This window comes from Rhinoraja longicauda, chromosome 21 (genome assembly GCF_053455715.1).
Source record: "Rhinoraja longicauda isolate Sanriku21f chromosome 21, sRhiLon1.1, whole genome shotgun sequence".
In the NCBI taxonomy this organism is placed as follows: Eukaryota; Metazoa; Chordata; class Chondrichthyes; order Rajiformes; family Arhynchobatidae; genus Rhinoraja; species Rhinoraja longicauda.
The window spans coordinates 20,507,213-20,528,256 of record NC_135973.1 but is presented as its reverse complement, the minus strand read 5'-3'; the positions used below and the strand labels follow the sequence as shown (position 1 = coordinate 20,528,256).

General features: G+C 43.0%; 1 protein-coding gene across 1 annotated transcript in view; it reads right to left on the bottom strand.

Annotated features, from left to right (window-relative positions):
- Positions 1-21,044, bottom strand: part of LOC144604023 (uncharacterized protein C16orf52 homolog B) — an 86,129-nt gene that overhangs the window by 11,788 nt on the left and 53,297 nt on the right. Inside the window, exon 2 of the mRNA XM_078418038.1 lies at positions 10,747-10,959. Coding sequence (XP_078274164.1) covers positions 10,747-10,959 — 213 coding nt within the window. The remainder of the gene's footprint in view (positions 1-10,746; positions 10,960-21,044) is intronic.

Genomic DNA, 21,044 nt, shown 5'->3' with positions numbered 1-21,044 from the left:
CCTTCCATTCAGATGTAGTCCGACTCACCTCTACCCCATTGCGGACATTGGATTTGTCTATGGAACTGGTGCGTGGCAATGCGGAGAATATATTCTGCACCCTGTATCTTCCCGTTTGCTCTACCTATTGTACTTGTTTGATTTGATTGTGTTTACGCACAGTGTTATCTGATCTCTTTGATTAGCATGCAAAACATAGCTTTTCATTGTACCTCGGTACACGCAAAAATAATAAACCAAATCCCCACATGGCTGGGGAGACCACAACGATGGAATCTGTACATTGAAGATCTCTGGAGGGAACAAATTGGGTGACTCTGAACGAGAACGGCCCAACATACAACAGCAAGACTGTGGTCCAGAGTATAAGGAGGTGTCAGACAGCTGGCACTCGATCTCTGAGGTAAAGATCACGTTGCCAAACCACTGCCTTGTCACAGTTTGACAGCAGTCTTGGTGTTGGATTGAAGTGAGCAGAGTGCTGGAGCTCAGAGGGATTTAGTTCAAGGCCAGTAGATGTTGACAATACCTCTTTTCTTTCCAATGCTGGTGGGACAGGCTATTCTGCCCTTATATAAAGCCGAATACAGTTTAATATTTCCCAGTGATTGAAAAGTCAGTCACACAAATTGTTAACTTCAGTTCCTTCCACCCCAGACGCTGCCAGACAGGCTGAGCATTCCGCATTTTTCTGCTTCCAATTTGCAGCATCTGCTGTATTTTGCTTTTGAATAAAAAACCTCTCTTTGTTCTTGTCCAGAGTTGTGTATTTGCCTGATCCCGTTAGCTGTTCCCCCACACACAGCGGAAGCGTAGGCTGGAGAATGCATCGAAACAAAGCACCTCTATTCAGATCAAAGTTTCTTCCAGGGAGTGGAATGGAAACTGCGGCCAAGTTCGGCTGAAGGAGTCATTGTTAATAAACCAAGAAAAAGGCATGACAATTCTTTCGGGGATTTTACAATGAAAACCTTCAAATGCAAAATGAAAAATTACATTCCAAAACCAAGGTGCTGCAGATGATGGAAAAGTGAAATTTATTAACGAGTACCACAGTCAACAATTGGTCTGCATATGCTGGGCTAGGAAAATGAGTTTACCCTCCAGGTAAATAACTCACCAGCAGATGAAACATTCATTCAGTTTCTCTTTATAGACAATAGACAATAGGTGCAGGAGGAGGCCATTCGGCCCTTCGAGCCAGCACCGCCATTCAATGTGATCATGGCTGATCATTCTCAATCAGTACCCCGTTTCTGCGTTCTCCCCATACCCCCTGACTCCGTTATCCTTAAGAGCTCTATCTAGCTCTCTCTTGAATGCATTCAGAGAATTGGCCTCCACTGCCTTCTGAGGCAGAGAATTCCTCAGATTCACAACTCTCTGACTGAAAAAGTTTTTCCTCATCTCAGTTCTAAATGTCCTACCCCTTATTCTTAAACTGTGGCCCCTTGTTCTGGACTCCCCCAACATTGGGAACATGTTTCCTGCCTCTAACATGTCCAACCCCTTAATAATCTTATACGTTTCGATAAGATCTCCTCTCATCCTTCTAAATTCCAGTGTATACAAGCCTAGTCGCTCCAGTCTTTCAACATATGATAGTCCCGCCATTCCGGGAATTAACCTAGTAAACCTACACTGCACGCCCTCAATAGCAAGAATATCCTTCCTCAAATTTGGAGACCAAAACTGCACACAGTACTCCAGGTGCGGTCTTACTAGGGCCCTGTACAACTGCAGAAGGACCTCTTTGCTCCTATACTCAACTCCTCTTGTTATGAAGGCCAACATTCCATTGGCTTTCTTCACTGCCTGCTGTACCTGCATGCTTCCTTTCAGTGACCGATGCACTAGGACACCCAGATCTCGTTGTACGTCCCCTGTTCCTAACTTGACACCATTCAGATAATACTCTGCCTTCCTATTCTTACCACCAAAGTGGATAACCTCACACTTATCCACATTAAACTGCATCTGCCATGCATCCACCCACTCACACAACCTGTCCAAGTCACCCTGCAACCTCATAGCATCTTCCACACTACCACCCAGCTTTGTATCATCTGCAAATTTGCTAATGGTACTTTTAATCCCTTCATCCAAGTCATTAATGTATATTGTAAATAGCTGCGGTCCCAGCACTAGGCCATGCGGTACCCCACTAGTTACTGCCTGCCATTCTGAAAGGGACCCATTTATCCCCAGAACTCTTTCTACGGGTTTAGATGGATATGGGCCAAACAAACGCAAATGGGACTAGCTTAGATGGGGCATCTTTGATGGCATGGACTTGTTGGGCCGAAGGGCTCGTCTTTGTGATGTATGAAATGCTGGCTGATCTGCTGAACACTTGAGGCATTTCCTGTTTTAGAACATTATGGCCAATAATTTTTAGCTGTTTTCTGTCATACAAGTTAATTCAACAATCTCTTATTTACAAAACACCAAGTGCTGAAGGAACTCAGGGGGTTAGAGGACAGATGACATTTCAGGTCGGGACCCAAAACTGTCCATTCTGTCAATTCCTTCCACAGATGCTGCCTGACCTGTTGAGTTCCTCCAGCACTTTGTATTTTTCTCAAGATTCCAGCACCTGCAGTTTCTTGTGTCTCCAATCCCTGATTGACACTGCTGTTTACTGCAATGTTGGGCTTCTTAACTGGAGTTAAGGGAAGCAGCAGCTGACAGTCTGTGTGAGGGACACACAGAGGCAGACATCAAGTGCTGCTGGAAGATCATGGGCTCGGTGAAAGACGCTCTTTGGTCAGCTCGAAACCTGTTGGCCTCCCAGCACAACGAGACGGCCGTAAGGGAATGTGGCCAACTGGCACATTCCAGGCTGCGGGAGGACTGAAGCGCAGAGCAGCCAAGGTTCCGTGGGGAAGGACTGCAGTCCAGGGTCTTTCGGGTACTTGACATTGACGGGCTGGGTCTGATGTGGAAGCCTCTCAACCCAGAGGAGCCACATGAGTGGCAATGGTGCTTTGTACACAAAAATGTGCTAACACCACTAACATATAGAATCATGACACTGTGAATGTACAGATTGTTTAGTTTAGCTTATTTGTAACGTGTACTGAGGTACAGTGAAAAGCTTTTTGTTGCATGCTAACCAGTCAGCGGAAAGATTATACATGATTACAATCGAACAGTCCACAGTGTACAGATACAGGATAAAGGGAATAACATTTAGCGCAAGATAAAGTCAGTAAAGTCTGGTTAAAGATAGTCTGAGGGTCTTCATTGATGCAGCTCAGGACTGCTCTCTCGTAGTAGGTAAGATAGCTACCTACTACGTAGTAGTAACAGCTGGAAAGAAACTGTCTCGAAATCCGCACGTATGCATTTTCACACTTCTGTATCTCTGAACAACAATGAATGTAAAGATCATTGCATAGTGTTTTCTCTTTTATACTTGTATATATTTTTTCTGAGTTAAATTTATTTTTGGAATTTACTTGCCATTTAGTTTACTTTAGAGATGTAGCAGAGGAACAGGCCCTTCGGCCCATTGAGTCCGCACCAACTCTGCACAGGCAGCACCCGTAGTCAGGATCAAACCCAGGTGTAAGGTGCCTTATACTTGGCGCTGTAAGGCAGCAACCCTCCCACTGTGCTGCCCCCAAGAACACCGGGTCTTTAAAATAAAAGTTCAACCAAAGCATGCAACCAAAGTGAGTCGATGCCCAATGCCCAGTTAGTGCTGACAAAGGATGGGTTCACTTCACTTATATTCATTTGCAAGAAAGGCCAGCTCATCCGGGCAGCTTTGCGGTGTCAGACAGGCAGTGGGACAGTGCAGGGAAAGGCAGACCTATGGATGGGGCAGGCAAGCAGAGGTTGCTTTGGGAAAGCACGCTCTGCTAGAGGCGCAGTCATTGAAGGGGAAAGAAAAAAGGAGAAATGTACTTTAATGGTACAACAAACAATCTGCTGGAGGAACTCAGTGGGTCGAGCAGCATCTGGGCGGTCGGGGGGGGGGGGGGGGTGGGGGGAGGAAGAAATGGTCAGCATTCCGGGTTGAAACCCTGCAACAAGACTCACGCAGGGGTTTGCACTGAAAATCATTCCTTCCTTCTCCTACAGAAGCTGTTCTACAGCAGACCCAGTAAAATGGAAAAGGGTCCCACCCCAAAACATCGCCTGTCCATACCCTCCCCAGATGCTGCCTGACCCGCTGAGTTCCTCCTGCACTTTGTGTTTTGCTCGAGATCCTCCAGCACACTGTTTGTTTCCAGATTACAGCAGCCTGTTGTTTCTCCATGTATTTAAAGTGATACCTTCGAGAACTTTAGGGTGTAGGGTACTATTAAAACATAAGAATTATTGGGTGGAGAAACAGGTTCTGCAAAATTGTTTTGATAGAATTTGAATGGGTTGAAGTCAGGGACAGGGGGGTGGGGTGGCAGCCTGGCTCTATCTGTTCGTTCTAAGACCGAACCAACATTGCAGCAGTAGATACAGGGTTTACCGAGCACCTGAGGCAGGCACTCTGACCCTGAGCGCCACCTCTCATGGCAGTAAGGTCTTGGTCACAAAGCATCTTTTCATCTACCAGGGCTCCCAGCCAGATCCCATCTGTCATATCACCTGATCTCTTGAGGAACTTGAGATTCAATGGCAAGGGCTTGAGCATGAAAGTAAACTCGAACACTAAGCCAAACCCAGAGTGTCACTGACAGGTTAGCTAGCAAAACTCTCGAGAGGGTAGGTGGTAAATTTACAAGACGCGGAAACAGGCACATCACCAACATGCGCTGGAATAGTCAGGTCTGAGGATAACAAAGGCAGGGTCAGCAGTAAGGACCTACCGCGAGGTAACTACGCAGACCCATTCCTTGAATGAGGCAGCTTGAGATGCCACAGTTATCTTATGGGGTGCTCCAGGCCCCCCTCATACCACTGTACAGTATGGGGCGGCACAGTGGCGCAGCTGGTAGAGCCACTGCCTCAGCACCGGAGACCTGGACTTGATCTGGAAGGGTGCTGTCTGTGCGGAGTTTGCACATTCTCCCTGTTATGCGTGGGTTTCCTCTGGGTGCTCCGGTTTCCTCCCACGTGCAAAAGACTTGCGGATTTGTGCAGGGAGTGGATGAGAAAGTGGGATAACATAAAACTAGTGTGAACGGGCGATCGATGGTCAGTGTGGACTCAGTGGGCCGAAGGGCCTGTTTCCATGCTGTATCTGTAAACTAAACTAAACCTCCACCTTTCCTTCTTGCTCTGCGTACATGCTGCAGAAAGCAGAACACACTTCATTTCTCTTGTTGTTCTGCACACAACCCCTTGTTTGTTTTAACTGCAATTTAAATTCCAAAGTCAAATGTGATCCATAAATATCTCCATTGCATCCTCAGCAACCGACGGGCAGAAAGTGATTTATTGACTCTAGAGACTGAGCATCAGCAGTTAAATTCTGGCCTGGAGAAAAAGAGGGGATACGTCAAATTAAAATTCACAAAAAATAAAAATATTGGAAACTGGGGAATAAATCAGACAATTTACTTATTAGCAAGTTGGGTGAAACCAGCTGCTTACTCACAGGATATCAAAGCACTTCATCACTGGGAACAGGTTCTTTGCCCTTGGACCCCTGGGCACAATTCTTTCCTTGCAGGGGGTGTGTGTGGTGCTAGCATGCACAACATCTCCAATTGCCTTGGAGAAGGTAGTGATGAGTTGCCTTCTCAAATTATTCTTCTGGCGAAGGTACCCTCAGTGTTGGTGGTGAGGGAGTTCTAGGATTTTAACTCAATGATGACGGAATGGCAATAAATTTGAGGGTAACTTGTAGGCGGCTGAGTTCCCGTGACTTCCTATCCTCCGGCTCAGTGGGAGAGATATAGGGTCAGGCAGGTGCTGTCAGAGTTTGAGGTGAGTAGCCAAGGCCCAGATTCCCAAGGCCTACATCACAGGCACCAAACACAGAGTGGGTGACTACTATGCAGGCTTTCGCCATTTAGACCAGAGGGGCTTTGAGTTTTAAACTCCCAATCTAAACCTCATTCTCAAGTCTGTGTCTTTGGTTTCTTACACTGCTCCAATGTAAACTTGACAAACAGCATCTCATCTTCTGTCAAGACATGTTACAGCCCTTGGGCTGAACCTCCTCTAAACATCACAACAATTAATACGCCTTCACAAGTTCTCAGTTAGCACCACCACCACTTGCATCATTCTGTCTCTCAGCCTCCACTTTGGTAGACCCATCCCCTTTGTTCTCCACACATCTACCCCAAGACTGCAACTTAAAACAGGCCTGATTTCTAACTATTACTAATTCTTATGAAAGGTCATCAACCTGAAATCTTAACTCTACAGATGCTGCCTGACTGGCTGAGTGTTTCCTGAACTTTGTTTTTATCTCAGATCAGGGTGTTTTTGGTCTGCCTAATTAATTATCATGCGCAGACAGATGAGATGAGTTTATCTTGGCATCATGTTTGGCACAGACATTGTAGGCCTAAGGCCTGTTCCTGTGCTGTACTGTTTGTGTTCCATGTTCTATGTGTATTCAACACAGCCTGGATATGACTCATTCTCCCTTCCCAAGACATCCTGCCAGTGAAAGTACATTTTTCCAATCATTTTCCCTCTGCCACTCCCTAGGGAATCCTGGATGAGCTTGAATACAGGAGATGTCACAGATGTTCATCAAGGTGTTCCCTGGGTGTGCCTCACAAGGAATCAAAAGCCACAGAAGTTGGAGCGATTATAGTCAAGCTGATAGAAAACTGGCATTAATGTCCGAAACACAACGCCATTGTAACTGAGCCAGACACTGGTCCAAATGACTCAACCTTCAGTGTCCAATATGCGATCAGCAACCTAAAGGGATGAATTCAAAGGAGAACAAAGGATTCATTCATAGAGATCTAAGGGCACACTCGCAGGAGGTTCCATTTGCACAGATACAAAGGTGGATTGCTTATGATGGAAAATAAATACAAAGTACTGCACAGTAGGAGATTCGTTAAGGAGCTGAAATAATTTGTAGCGCAATGATAACCAGGGCTGCTTGCTCTTGAACTGGCAAAACATATACAGTGGCAGCTCGCAATGGTCTGCATCAGTGGAACAATGGAGCCTTTACACCACAAGCTAAAAAATTGCTCTGATGTTCATGAAAATGCCTTCCTTGTGCCCTTCACCCGTTCATACATTCAATAAGGATTAGCTCGAAATGCTGCCAGACCTTAAATGGAGTTTCAGCCTCTCAACAGTGTGCAAGCGCAGAGGTGGGAGAACTAGCCAGTGGGATTTCATAAGCTATTTTGCAGAACTCACAACTTTAACTCAGTCGGTAGAGCCACAAAACAACTTTCATCGGCAAAGGACCAGCAGGCTGCCTTTAAATTGTCTCCTTCACTAACCTGCTGGTTCACAGGTGTGCCTTCGTTCTTGCTGACATACTTCTGCTGAAATGTTGAAAAGACTAAAAGCTGCACTGAGCATTTTGTTGGAAATAATAACACAGGAAGTGATGGTATGGGGACAAGGAGAGAACTCATCAGACAAACTGAGGAAGCAAGTGCAAAGGAAGGATGTTGACCTTTTGTCCTGCTTCTTGTTTCCCAGCCGTAGCTGTCTGCGGCAGTATACAGACGTGGTTTTAACTGTTGTTCATGGATTGTATATGTGGGAGAGCACTGGGAAAGGTTAGTTAGGGCTGTTTTGCCATCTCTTAAAAATTAGTTGGAAAGAAATGGGGGTAGCACAGCTGTGCAGCTGTTAAGCTGCTGCCTCGCAGCGCCAGAGAGCCAGGTTTGATCCTAACCTCAGGCGCTGTCTGTCTGTGTGGAGTTCGCACATTCCCCCTTTTGCTGTGTGGGTTTCCTCCAGGTGTTCCGGTTTCTGCTCACATCCCAAAGATTGTGGGTTGTAGGTAAAATGGCCTCTGTATATTGCCCCTAGTGTGCAGGAAGTGGAGGAGAAAGCGGGTTAGCCCTCTGCACTGTCCACGATACCACTAATGTATGTGTCACCTGCAAACTTACTAACCATGCCACTTACATTCACATCCAAACATAGAATTCACATTCACATACAACTAGTGCGAATTGGTGACCTAAGGTCAGCTTGGGCTGTTGAAAACTTGAAGTTAAACAGATTTGTTACTTCTAGCTGCCACCATTTAAAATGCACTGTGGAATCTTTAAACATTTTTTATCAGTGTTGGCTCCAGGGTAATACTTGTCAGGCTGGAGTTCATTTGTTGATAAAACATTTGTTGTCTGACCTCTATAGCTGGACACAAACCTCACAGCATGGTCAGGCAAATAGAGAAGTTAAAGAGAGCAAGTTCAGGGGACAGGACGGGTCAGCACATGCTAAGGATATTTATATTAACAATTTGGATATGAATGTAAGTGGCATGGTTAGTTTGCAGATGACACATACATTAGTGGTATCATGCACAGTGGAGAGGGCTATCTGTGATTACAATGGGATCTTGATCAACTGTGCCAAAGGGTTGACAAATGGCAGATGGAGTTTAATTCAGATAAATGTGAGGTGTTGAATTTTGGGAGGACAAACCAGACTTGTATTGTAAATGGTTGGGGCCTGGGGAGTACTGTAGAATAGAGAGATCCAAGGTGCAGATGCAGACACATAGTTCATGAACGTGGCGAGAGAAGTGGATAGGGCGGTGACTAACATATTTGGCATGCCTGCCTTCATTGGTCAGGGTATTGTGGACAGGAATAGGGACGTCATGTTACAACAGTACAAGATGTTGGCAAGGACACGTTTGGAGTACTGCATGCAGTTCTGGTCCCCCTGCTTTCGGAAGAAGGCCATTAAACCGGCAAGGATACAAAAAAGATATCAGGATATTACTCTGTCTGAATGGTTTGAGCTGATTTTCCCAAGCACATTAGAGAACAAGGGGTAACCTTATAGAGGGATAAAGTATGAGTGGGAAAAGCATGCCATAAAAGCATAGATAAGGTGAACAGCTTCTCCCAGAGTAATCGAGTAAAAAAACTAGAGGGCAGAACTTTAAGCTCGGGGAGAGGGGGGTGGGTGGGTGGGTGGGGGGGGGGGGGGGGGAAGAAAGATTTAAAAGGGACCTGCAGAGCAACTTCTCCACAGAAATGGTGCATACATGGTTTGAGCTGCCAGAGGAAGTCATAGAGGCAGGCACAGTTCTGGCACTTAAAGAACATTTTGACATGTACATAGCTATAAAACATTTGGATGGATATGGGCCAGACACAGGCAAATGGGACAAGCTCAGTTAACATGTTGGTTGGCATGAACAACCTGGGCCAAAGGGCCTGTTTCCGCACTGTATTGCTGTGACTGAAATAGTTTCTATATTCTTGTTTTAATCTTTAAAATATTCATGATTCATTTGGAGAGTCAAAGGTTATTTATCTTTAATAATCTAATATATCTTCCTTCCGTACATTTAAACCAACGATAATTAGTGGTGTTGACAAGATTTATAAATACACGTTCTGGCACTCTGCAGACACTTCTCTTCGTCTTTTGCCCCAGGAATGAGATAAGACATGAAATTGCTGCCTCGCACAGTTCTCAACAGAAAATGAATAACGTGCTGGATCTCAAATTACTTGAGCACAAGGAAGAATTGTGCAAATTTTTATTAAGTTCTTTATAATCCACCTGGGTTTTTTATTTCAATTGAAACTTATCTGGATGCAAGGATTGATGCTTGGTCCAACAATGCTATCAGTCAATTATAATTACCACATGGAAAAAAAATTGGCCACTTGCAGAACATTTCAAATATTGCAGAAATATTTAGTCCATTTGGTTTACTCTCGCAAAAGGGTTCAAGCCACTGTTTATTTTCCTTAAGTGCTTATTCTCAACAACCTCTACAGGATGAAAGTTAGATTGCTTATAAATCCTGTTTGCAGTTCACACGTATTACTTATACGGAGGAACCCTTGTGCATGAATGTTTCAGGAATAAATCTTTTCTGTTTAGGGAACAAGTTTGATTGATATCACATACTGTAAATTTTAATTCCATGATAGCATTTGTTGGCCTTGCTCATTACTGGTATCCTGATGAAAGTTTCAACTAAATAAAATCCCCAGGTGCATTATAAAGAATTTAATAACAATTTATAGAGTTCTTCTTTGTACTTGGGAAATTTGAAGTTTAGCATCTGCTATTTAGTTTATGTTCAGCTGTCAGGGGTAGTGGTGGAAGTAGATATGATAGCGGTGTTTAAGAGGCTTTTAGATCAGCACATGGATACGCAGGGAATGGATCACATGCAGCCCAAAGCAATTAGTTTAATTTGCCGTCATGTTCGGCACAGACATTGCGAGCTGAAGTGCCTTTCCCTATGCTGTACTGAAGGGACTACAGAAACAAAGACAGACACGAAATGTTGGAGTAACAGCGGATCAGGCAGCATCTCTGGATAAAAATGATGGGCGATGTTTTGGATCGGAACTCTTCTTCAGACTGAAGATCTGTCCTGACCCAAAAAGTCACCCATCCTTTTTCTCCAGATATGCTGCTTGACCTGTCTGTACTGATCTATGTTCTATTCTACATTAGCAACACTAATGGTTGAAACAAGAATTAGTGGGAGGGGGAGGAAGAGGAATACCGCAGATATCAAATCATGCACATAAATCTTGTCACGGTCAACACAAATGGTTATTTTTGGAAAAGTTACATTTTTATTTTTTAAGCTGCAAACGACAATTTCTCATCATGCTCCAAGTGTTGAAATCTGAATGAGAGTGGACTTACTTCCAGCAAAAGCTATCCAGCGGGCGTATTTGGTGGTTTCTCTTCGCCAGTGAGAGGCCACCAGCAAGCCGCATGTTACCGTCAATGAAATAATGCCCATGATAATGAAAAATAGTGTGGTGACCCATTCGGGTGGAAGGCGAGGAGGGACACACGTTCGTTCACGCCCATGGATTGTTTGACACTGGCGAACGAGGCCAACCGTCAGAGCACCTGCAGGGGCAAAGCAGACAGAACACATTACCCTTCAGTTCTGTACATTGTCCGTGCTCTCAACACGTCATGTATTGGCATTGGACTATTGTTGTCACCGAGATATGGTGGAAATCTTTGTCTGCTTGCTCTCCAATTGAATTATACTACACGGGGACAATCAAGCCATACACAAGTACAACAGGTACTAGCAAAAAGAAAAATATCAGAGTGCAGAATATAGTGTTACAGCACTACAGCTACAGAGAACGTACAGATTTTTAAAAGTGCTACGACCGCAATGAAGTAGGTTGGGAGATGGGGACTACATGATTAACTTATGAGAGGTCCGCTCAGTAGTCTGCAGGTAAAAAAGCTGTTCCAGAGTCTGGTCATACATGCTTTCAAACCTTTGTATTTTCTTCCCACCAGAGGAGTCATATATGCTTTCCTATGACCTCAATTCCCAGCACCCTTGTTGAGGCAGCTCAATGGATAGGTAGTCTGCAAGGTGTCATATTAATCAAGAGGAATTTAAAAAATGCAGTTGCTTTGTGTCTGTGTCTGGATCTCAAAATGCAAAATGAAAGGCTGCATTGATAGTGGAAGCAGAAATAGGCTGCAACACTTTCCACAGTTGGATAGTCACACCCAAGATTGTGAACAAAATCTTCTTACTTTGCCCATGGTACTGAAGTACAGTAGTCAGCCATGGAGTTGTGGGAGAGCATCAATCACTAACTTTAGGAGAACAGAAAAAGATGGAGAAAATGGGGTTGGGAAAAAATAAATATGTGGTGTGAAGCAGAAGGAAAAACGGCAGTTAGTTACAGGATCACTAAAATATCCGCTGTATGTAGGTGATTTATTAATGTCCCACATGTTGAGGGAACTATCAAAACAAACGGCTAAACTGGGCAAGCCTTTATTTATTCATCGAATCCTGTGGTAAAGCCTTGCCTTCCACATGGCTGCTTACCGGACTTGCAATGTGAGCTGCAGTTGAAGGAATGAAAGTTTGAAAAACCACACCAGGTCGCCATTATGTTAACTATAATGGCCGCAGTGTCCCCTACAAAAACATTGTGATTCATGAAACTTTTAAGCAGAACTTTTTCCTGCTGGTTACATATTCTGGAACTCGTGAATTTATTAAACACAAATAAAACTACTGGAAAAGTTGCAGAAGTTCGAGTATGTCCACTGTGGTTGTATTCGGTTTGCTGGGAATAAATGGAGGAATGGTCTGCCACGTAAGAAAATTCACTGCACCCAGTTGTTTATTCTGGCACTTAGTGGCACGGCAGTATTTGAACATTACAGCTAAAAACATGTTGTTTTACATCATTAGTAAAGACTAAAGAAACAACCTCAAAAATTACATTTTTGTTCAAGGAGTCAAGAGGGTGGTGGGTACATGGAACGAGCTGCCAGAGGAGGTAGTTGAGGCAGCACTTAACAGCGTTTAAAAGACGCTTTGACAGGTACATGGAAAGGAAAGGTTCAGAGGGACATGGATTAAATGTGGGCAAATGGAACGATGGGGCATCTTGGTCGGTATGGACGAGTTAGGCTGAAGGGCCAGTTTCCGAGTTGTATAGTGGTAAAGTGGTAGAAGCAGATACAATTACGAGACTTAAAATACACAGATGTGATTTGGTGGGATATGGGCCAGGCACAGGCAGATGGGTTAAGCTCAGTTTAGCAAGGGCAATTGGCATGGGCAAGTTGGGCCAAAGGACCTGTTTCCGTGCTGTGTGACTCAATGGCTCTCATTTGAAATGAAGAGATTTCCCACATCATCCCTTCATCCTGACACACACTCTTCAGCAGCCTGCCCCAGGCACAAGCAAGGCTAGAGAATTCAGCACAAGCCGACTATATCTTACAAAGAATCAAACCCACATGCATTTGCCCGTCCTCACTGAGCTCTGCATTTACCACTGGGACAATTGCGATCAGAAGCTATTTCAGCCAACTAATTCCAAAGGATTCACGCTCCACTTGGCTGAGATATTAAAAAATGCATGGAAAATGGTGAACCCTATGTGAACTGTAAATTAAGAAATAGGTTTCTGGGAGTGAAGATAGTCTGTAAATAAATAAAATGGAGATAGAGTTGGGAAAAACAAAAACAAGACAAACATTGGCTGAAATTATCGTCTGGGACCGTGCGGTATGAGAGTACAGTAGTTTCTTTACCATAACCAGAAACATGGATGAACAAGACACGAGCGGTTTAAACTTGTTAATTTTAAAATATTTGGAACAGGGCTGGTATTACTCACCACAAGATTACTGGAATGAAGCAAACATTATGTGAAAAGATGTCGACTTTGCGAAGGAAGAAATTTAGTTTAGTCTAGTTTATTGTCACATGTATCGAGGTACAGTGAAAAGCTTTTGTTGCGTGCTAACCAGTCAGTGGAAAGACTATACATGATTACACTCGAGCCATCCAGTGTACAGATACATGATAAAGGGAATAACATTTAGTGCAAGATCAAGTCCAGTAAAGTCCGATTAGTCCAGTAAAGTCCACTCTCTAGTTGTTCCTGAGCTACTTCCAACCTCACTGGAGACCCTCGGACTATCTTTATTGTCTTTACCCAGTCATGACCTCGGATCACCGCAATACATTTGACCGGTGCTCTCGCAAATGGACCCAGCAATCCACAAGATTTACTTGTATTAAACTGTGACCACATGAACTGTCACAATTTACCAACTCCCCACAGCTTCCCAAGGACAATTGGGGATGCATGACAACGCCTTAAGAGACGTCCACAACTCATGAACGAATGATAGGGTCGAGGGGTGCAAGAGGAGGTAATGAACCAAAAGTAATATTCATATTCTGTGGGTGAATGTCATCCTTGTCATTACCCGGGAGTACATATTCCTTTAATTCTGTACATACAGTAACTATTAATATTGAAGTACAGCATATTACAGTATAACAGCAACTGAACTGCAGAAATAGTTCAACAGCTGTAAGGTGCTTTGGGGCATTAAAAAGTGCTGTATATTGCAAGCGTATCTTTTCTCGTGTGTGACAAGAACAGGGATAAATTGTATGTTGAAAAAATGTCAATTCAGCAACAGATTAATGCGGTAAGGCAATATGTATGTGCTGAAAATGACTCATCGTGATGTGGTAGAACATATGTTCTCGCAGTATTCCACACAGGAGCTGAGAAATGAAGCCAGAGACAGGCACAGATGGAAAGCCATGAGACTCACATACCGAAGCCTCCTACCTTCATCTATTTTCTGTTTCAGTTGTGGCTCTGAAAAGGTTCGGGATGGAAACCTTTTGCTCAGCTTCAAAGTTCATGGTCACAAACAGTAGAAAATGGCAAGAGTAAAATTCTAAACAATTTAACAATCGCCTGAGGTTACTCCTACATATTCGGAACCAATCCTACACCAATTGAGTGTTGATTTACTGAAAAATATTCACGCCATAGGGATCAGTCAGTTAATAAACTTATGCCTTTTTGTGCTATTTTGACACAAATGATAAAATGTGTACAAAGTCATGAGAGGAATAGATAGGTAAGCACACAAGATTATTTTGGCAAGGCAATCGAGACCCAGAGGACATAGGTTTACGGTGAGGGGGGGGGGGAGATTTAATGGGAACCTGAGGGATAACGTTTTTTACACAAAGGGTGGTGAATCTATGGAACAAGCTGCCAGAGGAGGTAGTTGAGCCAGGTACTATTGCAACATTTAAGAAACAGATAGAGTAGGTTTAGAGGGATTATGAGCCAAACGCAGGCAGGTGGGACTTGTTTAGTTGGGGCATATTGGTCGGCATGGGCAAGTTGGGCCGAAGGCCCTGTTTCCATGCTGTATGACTATAAACTTATCAGGAGAGTTTGCTTGTAGGATCATAAACCTACAGCAATATCCAGAAAATCCCAATAAATCTCTCATCTACGCAAATGATTAATACCTTTACTTTATAGTAAATCAAGAATAGTGATTTGTCTCACATGAAAACTTCAGGAGGTGGTGAACTCCTGTAATATAACAAAAAATACATGAAATTCTCAAACATACATGAGATTAGCTGACCACAGGAGAAACAAACTATTCTTTGAAACAAAAACATTTTTCTTTTCGACTTTAAGTAAGTGGCTTTGATGGGACATATTATTTATTCATTTATGAAAATTTTGCATCCATTAAGGTTTACCGAAATAGCGCCATTTAATCCCTCTGCAAGATAGTGCTGGTCACAGCAAGAATTGGGTCTTGGAAATATCAAAACCCAAGTATAATTGAGAATATTTGACCAGTCTTGACTGCACTATTCAGACATTATACTCTAATAGGAATGGCAAGACAAATTGAGAATTACAAACGCTTTTAAATGGTGGAAAATAACTGACAAGTGATGGGGGAGATAGAAAAAATTAGGTGCAGGAGTAGGCCATTCGGCCCTTCGAGCCAGCACGGCCATTCAATATCATCATGGCTGATCATCCAAAATCAGTACCCCGTTCCTGCTTTTTTCCCTTATCCCTTGATTTCTTTAACCCCAAAAGCTAAATCTAACTCTTGAAAACATCCAGTGAATTAGCCTCCACTGCCTTCTGTGGTAGAGAATTCCACTAATTCACAACTCTCTGGGTGAAAATGTTTTTCCTCAGCTCAGTCCTAAATAAAAACTGTGACCCCTGGTTCTGGACTCCCCCAACATCGGGAACATTTTTCCTGCATCTAGCCTGTCCATTCCTTTAAGAATTTTATATGTTTCGATAAGATCCCCTCTCATCCTAAATTCCAGTGAATACAAGCCCAGTCGACCCATTCTTTCATCATATGTCAGTCCCGCCATCCCAGGAATTAACCTGGTGAACCTGCGCTGCTCCCTCCAGCAATAATGTCCTTCCTCAAATTGTGACCAAAATTGCACACAATACGCCTGGTGTGGTCCCATCAGGGCCCCGTACAACTGCAGTAGGATCTCCTTGCTCCTAAACTCAAATCCTTTCGCAGTGAAGGCCAACATGCCATTAGCTTTCTTCACTGACTGCATGCTTACTTTCAGTGACTGATGGACAAGTACATTCGCACCTCCCCTTTTCCTAATCTGACACCATTCAGATAATAATCTGCCTTCCTGTTCTTGCCACCAAAGTGGATAATCTCACATTTGTTCGCATTATACTGCATCTGCCCACTTAACCTATCCAAGTCACCCTGCAGCCTCATAGCATCCTCATCGCAGTTCACACTGCCCCCCAGCTTTGTGTCATCCGCAAACATGGAGATGCCACATTGAATTCCCTTGTCTAAATCGTTAATATATATTGTAAATAACTGGAGTCCCAGCACCAAGCCTTGCGGCACCCCACTAGTCATTGCCTGCCATTCTGAAAAGGACCCGTTAATTCCTACTCTTTGCTTCCTGACTGTCAACCAGTTCTTTATCCATGTCAATACCCTACCCCCAATACCATGTGCTCTAATTTTGCACACTAATCTCATGTGGGACCTTGTCAAAGGCTTTTTGAAAGTCCAGATACACCACATCCACTGGCTCTCCCTTATCCATTCTACTTGTTACATCCTCAAAAAATTCCAGATTAGTCAAGCATGATTTCCCCATCATAAATCCCTGCTGACTTTGACCGATCCTGTCACTGCTTTCCAAATGCGCTGCTATTACATCTTTAACAATCGCCTCAAGCATCTTCCCCACTACCGATGTACGGCAAACTGGTCTATAATTTCCCGTTTTCTCTCTCCCTCCTTTAACAAGTGGGGTCACATTGGCTATCGTCCAGTGCACAGGAACTGATCCAGAACCTAAAACACCATTTCCTGACTTGTGTGGATTCCTTTCAGTTCCTCCGTCATGCTAGATCCTCAGTCCCCTAGTATTTTTGGGAGATTGTTTGTGTCTTCCTTAATGAAGACAGAACCAAGTGCTTGTTTAACTGTTCAGCCATTTCTTTGTTTCCCATTATAAATTCACCTGTCCGATTTGTCTTCACTAATCTTTTCCTTTTTACATATCTAAAGAAGCTTTTAGGGTCAGTTTTTATATTCCCCGCAAGCTTTCTTTCGTAATCTTTTTTCCCTCTTAATTAACCCCTTTGTCCTCCTCTGTTGAGTTCTAAATTTCTCCCAGTCCTCCGGTTTGCTGCTTCCTCTGACCAATTTATATGCCTCTTCCTTGGATTTAACACTATCCTTGATTTCCCTCGTTAGCCACGGTTGAGCTGCTTTCCCCGTTTTATTTTTTCGCCAGATAGCAATGAACAATTTTTTATCCATGCGGTCTTAAAATCTTCGCCATTGCATCTCCACCGTCAACCCTTTAAGTATAATTTGCCCATCTATCCTAGCCAATTCCCATCTCATACCTTCAAAGTCTCCTTTCTTTAAGTTCAGGACCCTTGTCTCTGAATTAACCATGTCACTTTGAATCCTAATACAGACAGAATTCCACCATATTATGTTCACTGTTGCCCAAGGGGCTTTGCACAACAAGATTGCTAACTACTCCTTCCTCATTACCCCATACCCAGTCTAGGATGGCCTGTCCTCTAGTCGGTTCTTCTACATATTGGTTTAAAAAAACATCCCGTATACATTCCAGGAAATCGTCCTCCTCAGCGCTGCTACCAATTTGTTTGGCCCAATCTATATGTAGATTAAAGTCACCCATGATAACTGACTGCTGTACCTTTGCTACACGCATCCCTAATTTCCTGCTTGATGCTGTCCCCAACCTCCCTCCTGTTGTTTGGCGGTCTGAATACAACTCCATCAAGCGTTTTCTGCCCGTGGCTATTTCGCAGTTCTACCCATATCGATTCTACAGCATCCAAGCTAATGTCTCTCCTTCCTATTGCATTAATCTCCTCTTTAACCAGCAATGCCTCCTCATCCTTTCTGTCTATCCTTCCTGAATATCGAATACCCCTGCATGTCTAGCTCACAGCCTTGGTCACCCTGGAGCCATGTCTCCGTAATTCCAACTATATCATATTCCATAACTACTAAGTGCACATTCAATTCATCCACCTTATTACGAATGCTCCTCGCATTAAGACAAAAAGCTTTCAGGATTGTTTTTCTTATCTCCCGTCTACCTTTTGCTTCTGTCCTCCTTTTATGTCCCTCTGTCTCCTTGCATTGGTTCCCATCTCCATGCCGTTAGTTTAAATGTAACCTTTCCTACACTCTCCGTTAACTGCACGCTGTTGACTCCACACCCCCTGACCCACAGTTTAGTGAATACTTCGCATTTGCTTTTACTGAGATCATCATGGTGCCTCAAGGAATTGAGTCATACGAGTTGTGATGTCTTACATCATAGACAAATTACCAAAGAGGAATTTTTTGGAAGTTTTAAAGCACTTTAAAATGGAATAATCCCCAGGGCCTGACCAAGTGTATCCTCGGATCTTGTACGAAGCTCGAGAGGAAATTGGCGGGGCCCTTGCAGAGATATTCATATAAGCCACAAGAAGTTCCAGAAGGCAAATGTTGTTTCATTATTTAAGGAGGAAAGCAGGAATATACAGGCCAGTAAACCTGATGTCAGTGGTAGGAAAGTTGTAGGAGGGGATTCTTGAGGACATGCTCTTCCAGTATTCGGATAGGCACGGACTGATTTATAATGTGTGGGGGAAAAACTGCAGATGCTGGTTTAAATCGAAGGTAGACCCAAAATGCTGGAGTAACTCAGCGGGTCAGGCAGCATCTCTAGAGAGAAGGAATGGGTGACGTTTCGGGTCAAGACCCTTCTTCAGTCTGAAGAGGGTCTTGACATGAAACATCACCCATCCCTTCTCTCCAGAGATGCTGCCTGACCCGCTGACTGATTTATAATAGTCATCATAGCTTTGTGTGGAGGAAATTGCGTCTCACAAATCTGAGAAGAGTTTGTTGAAGAGCTCACCAAGAAGAGTGATGAGGGCAGGGCAATGGATGCTGTCCATATGAACTTTAGTAAGACCTTTGACAAGGTTGGGTGGTCATCAGGATCTGGATCACTTGGGATGGTGGACCACGGACTGGCAAATGGGATTTAACTCTGATAATTGTGAGGGGCTGCACTTTGGTATATCAAACAAGGGCAGGACCTACACAGTAAATGGTAGAACCCTGGAGTGTTGAGAACAAAGATCTGGGTGTACAGGTTCTTCATTCCTTTAAAGTGGCGATTCAGGTGGACACTGTGATAAAGGTGACATTTTACAGGTTTGCTTTCATGGAGAAGAGTACCGAGTTCATAAATTGGCACATCATGATGCAGATATGGATGTTTCCGTAAATACAGCACTCAGTGAAACTGAAGGTCTCCAAACTTCCAGGTTATTTTCCTGTTTTTTAATGTAATATTCCCATTGTTTCATATCCTGTATTTTAAGTAGTATAGATCATGGTGTATAGCCAAAATAATGAGATGAAGCAAAAATAAACAAATATGTTTTTACAAAGAAAAATATCAGATGTGTCGGTGTTTCCTTGCCTTTTTTTGTGACATTTTTCAAGCAGGATTTCATCAAATGCTGAAGCTAATTTATATGAGAAAGATTACATTAATTTTGCAATTAACTCTCTCAGCCAAATTCTGATTATGCTTATGATTTTTATCATTCATCACCCGATGAGAGATGGTTTTCTGATGCCCCACGTTTTTGCAGCACAACGTGGGTAGTAGTGCCTCTTTGGTCAAGTGTGAAATGTGTGAGTTAAAAGCAGAGTAACCGTTTTTGTATTTATTGTTTCTTTTTTATTTTTTGTTCAAGCTTTCCATTGAAATACTTAATAATGAATAGAACTTAAAATCATGAAATAAAAATCTAGTTTGCTCGCCTATTTTATCGATGTCTCACTCTGTAGTCCCTCCCATTGTCTGAAGTCGTCAATGCTAAAAAATGATGATTTTTTTTTTTGCACTCGTCGCGATTTAAAAAAAAATGAAAACAACGCGATTGTAATGACCCTGACGTGAACTATGGACCTCACGGTGGGTTACGTGCCGACATTTTGTACGGGAGCTTAGAAATCGGTATATGAGACAGTGTCCAAGTGGTCACGTTGTGATAATGCTGTGCTTTGAATAACGCCATCGTCACTGTTCTTTGCTTGTTCTCATTGGTAAGTCAAAAAATTTTAACAGTTTTTCGTTCTTTTTTCGTGAATGTTGTTGCTTGTTTACTAGTTTTTATTATTGTTTAATTTGTTTAAATTCCGTGAAACTTTCATTGCTTGTTGCTATGTCGTTGTAATGTGTTTGCACTGTAGAGAAGGAAATCGAAGAAAATGATTAGCTATAGCTACAAAATGCTACATTGCAAAGCCAAATGCAATTTCTTTGGGTTGATCAGCATCCAAAATAAAATGCTTCCCATCTGTAAAATGTACACACAAAATTCCAAATTAACTTTCAAATTCCTGGATTTATTCTTGAAGTAGCCATTTTTTAGACTGTGATGAGAAATAAATGACACCGACTAGTTTTCCCAGAAATGTTATCAGTCTCCAACATTCCTGCAACATATGAATTGAAAGAGTTCTCTGTTAACTCAGCATGTAACAAGGGTGCAAGTTTGGATAATCTTGCAATTAATCTCTTAAGAAGAATGAACTACAAAGGCGATACATTTGTGGAATTTAAAATATGGGATTTTCCTCCACAACTACTTCCTCACAACCACACCCCCAAGGCCAAACAAAAGGCAAAGCATTTCCTTCCAATGTTGAGGATGTCATAAATGGAACAGCAATTTCTCCAGGACTACAGAAGTTTCCATGCAAACAGTGCAAACTAAAACAAATCTATTCTACTGTTGCCAAATGCCATGAGTGTGAGGAACACTGAGTAGTTCATTATTATTCTGCCTGAGCACTCCTTGTACTGCCTTCTCCGCTTTCTTACTGTTCTAATGGACTCTTGACCTTCATCAGAAGAATTTTATCATTCTTTCTGCTGGGTGTAATTAAGTATTCACTGAGCTCCTCTGTTTGTGTAAAGTACCACAGGGCTATCCCAGGGCTCATTTTAACGATTCATTTCACACTGCAAAGCAGAACTGCAGAATTTGATGCAAATTTGTTTACTGATCTAACAA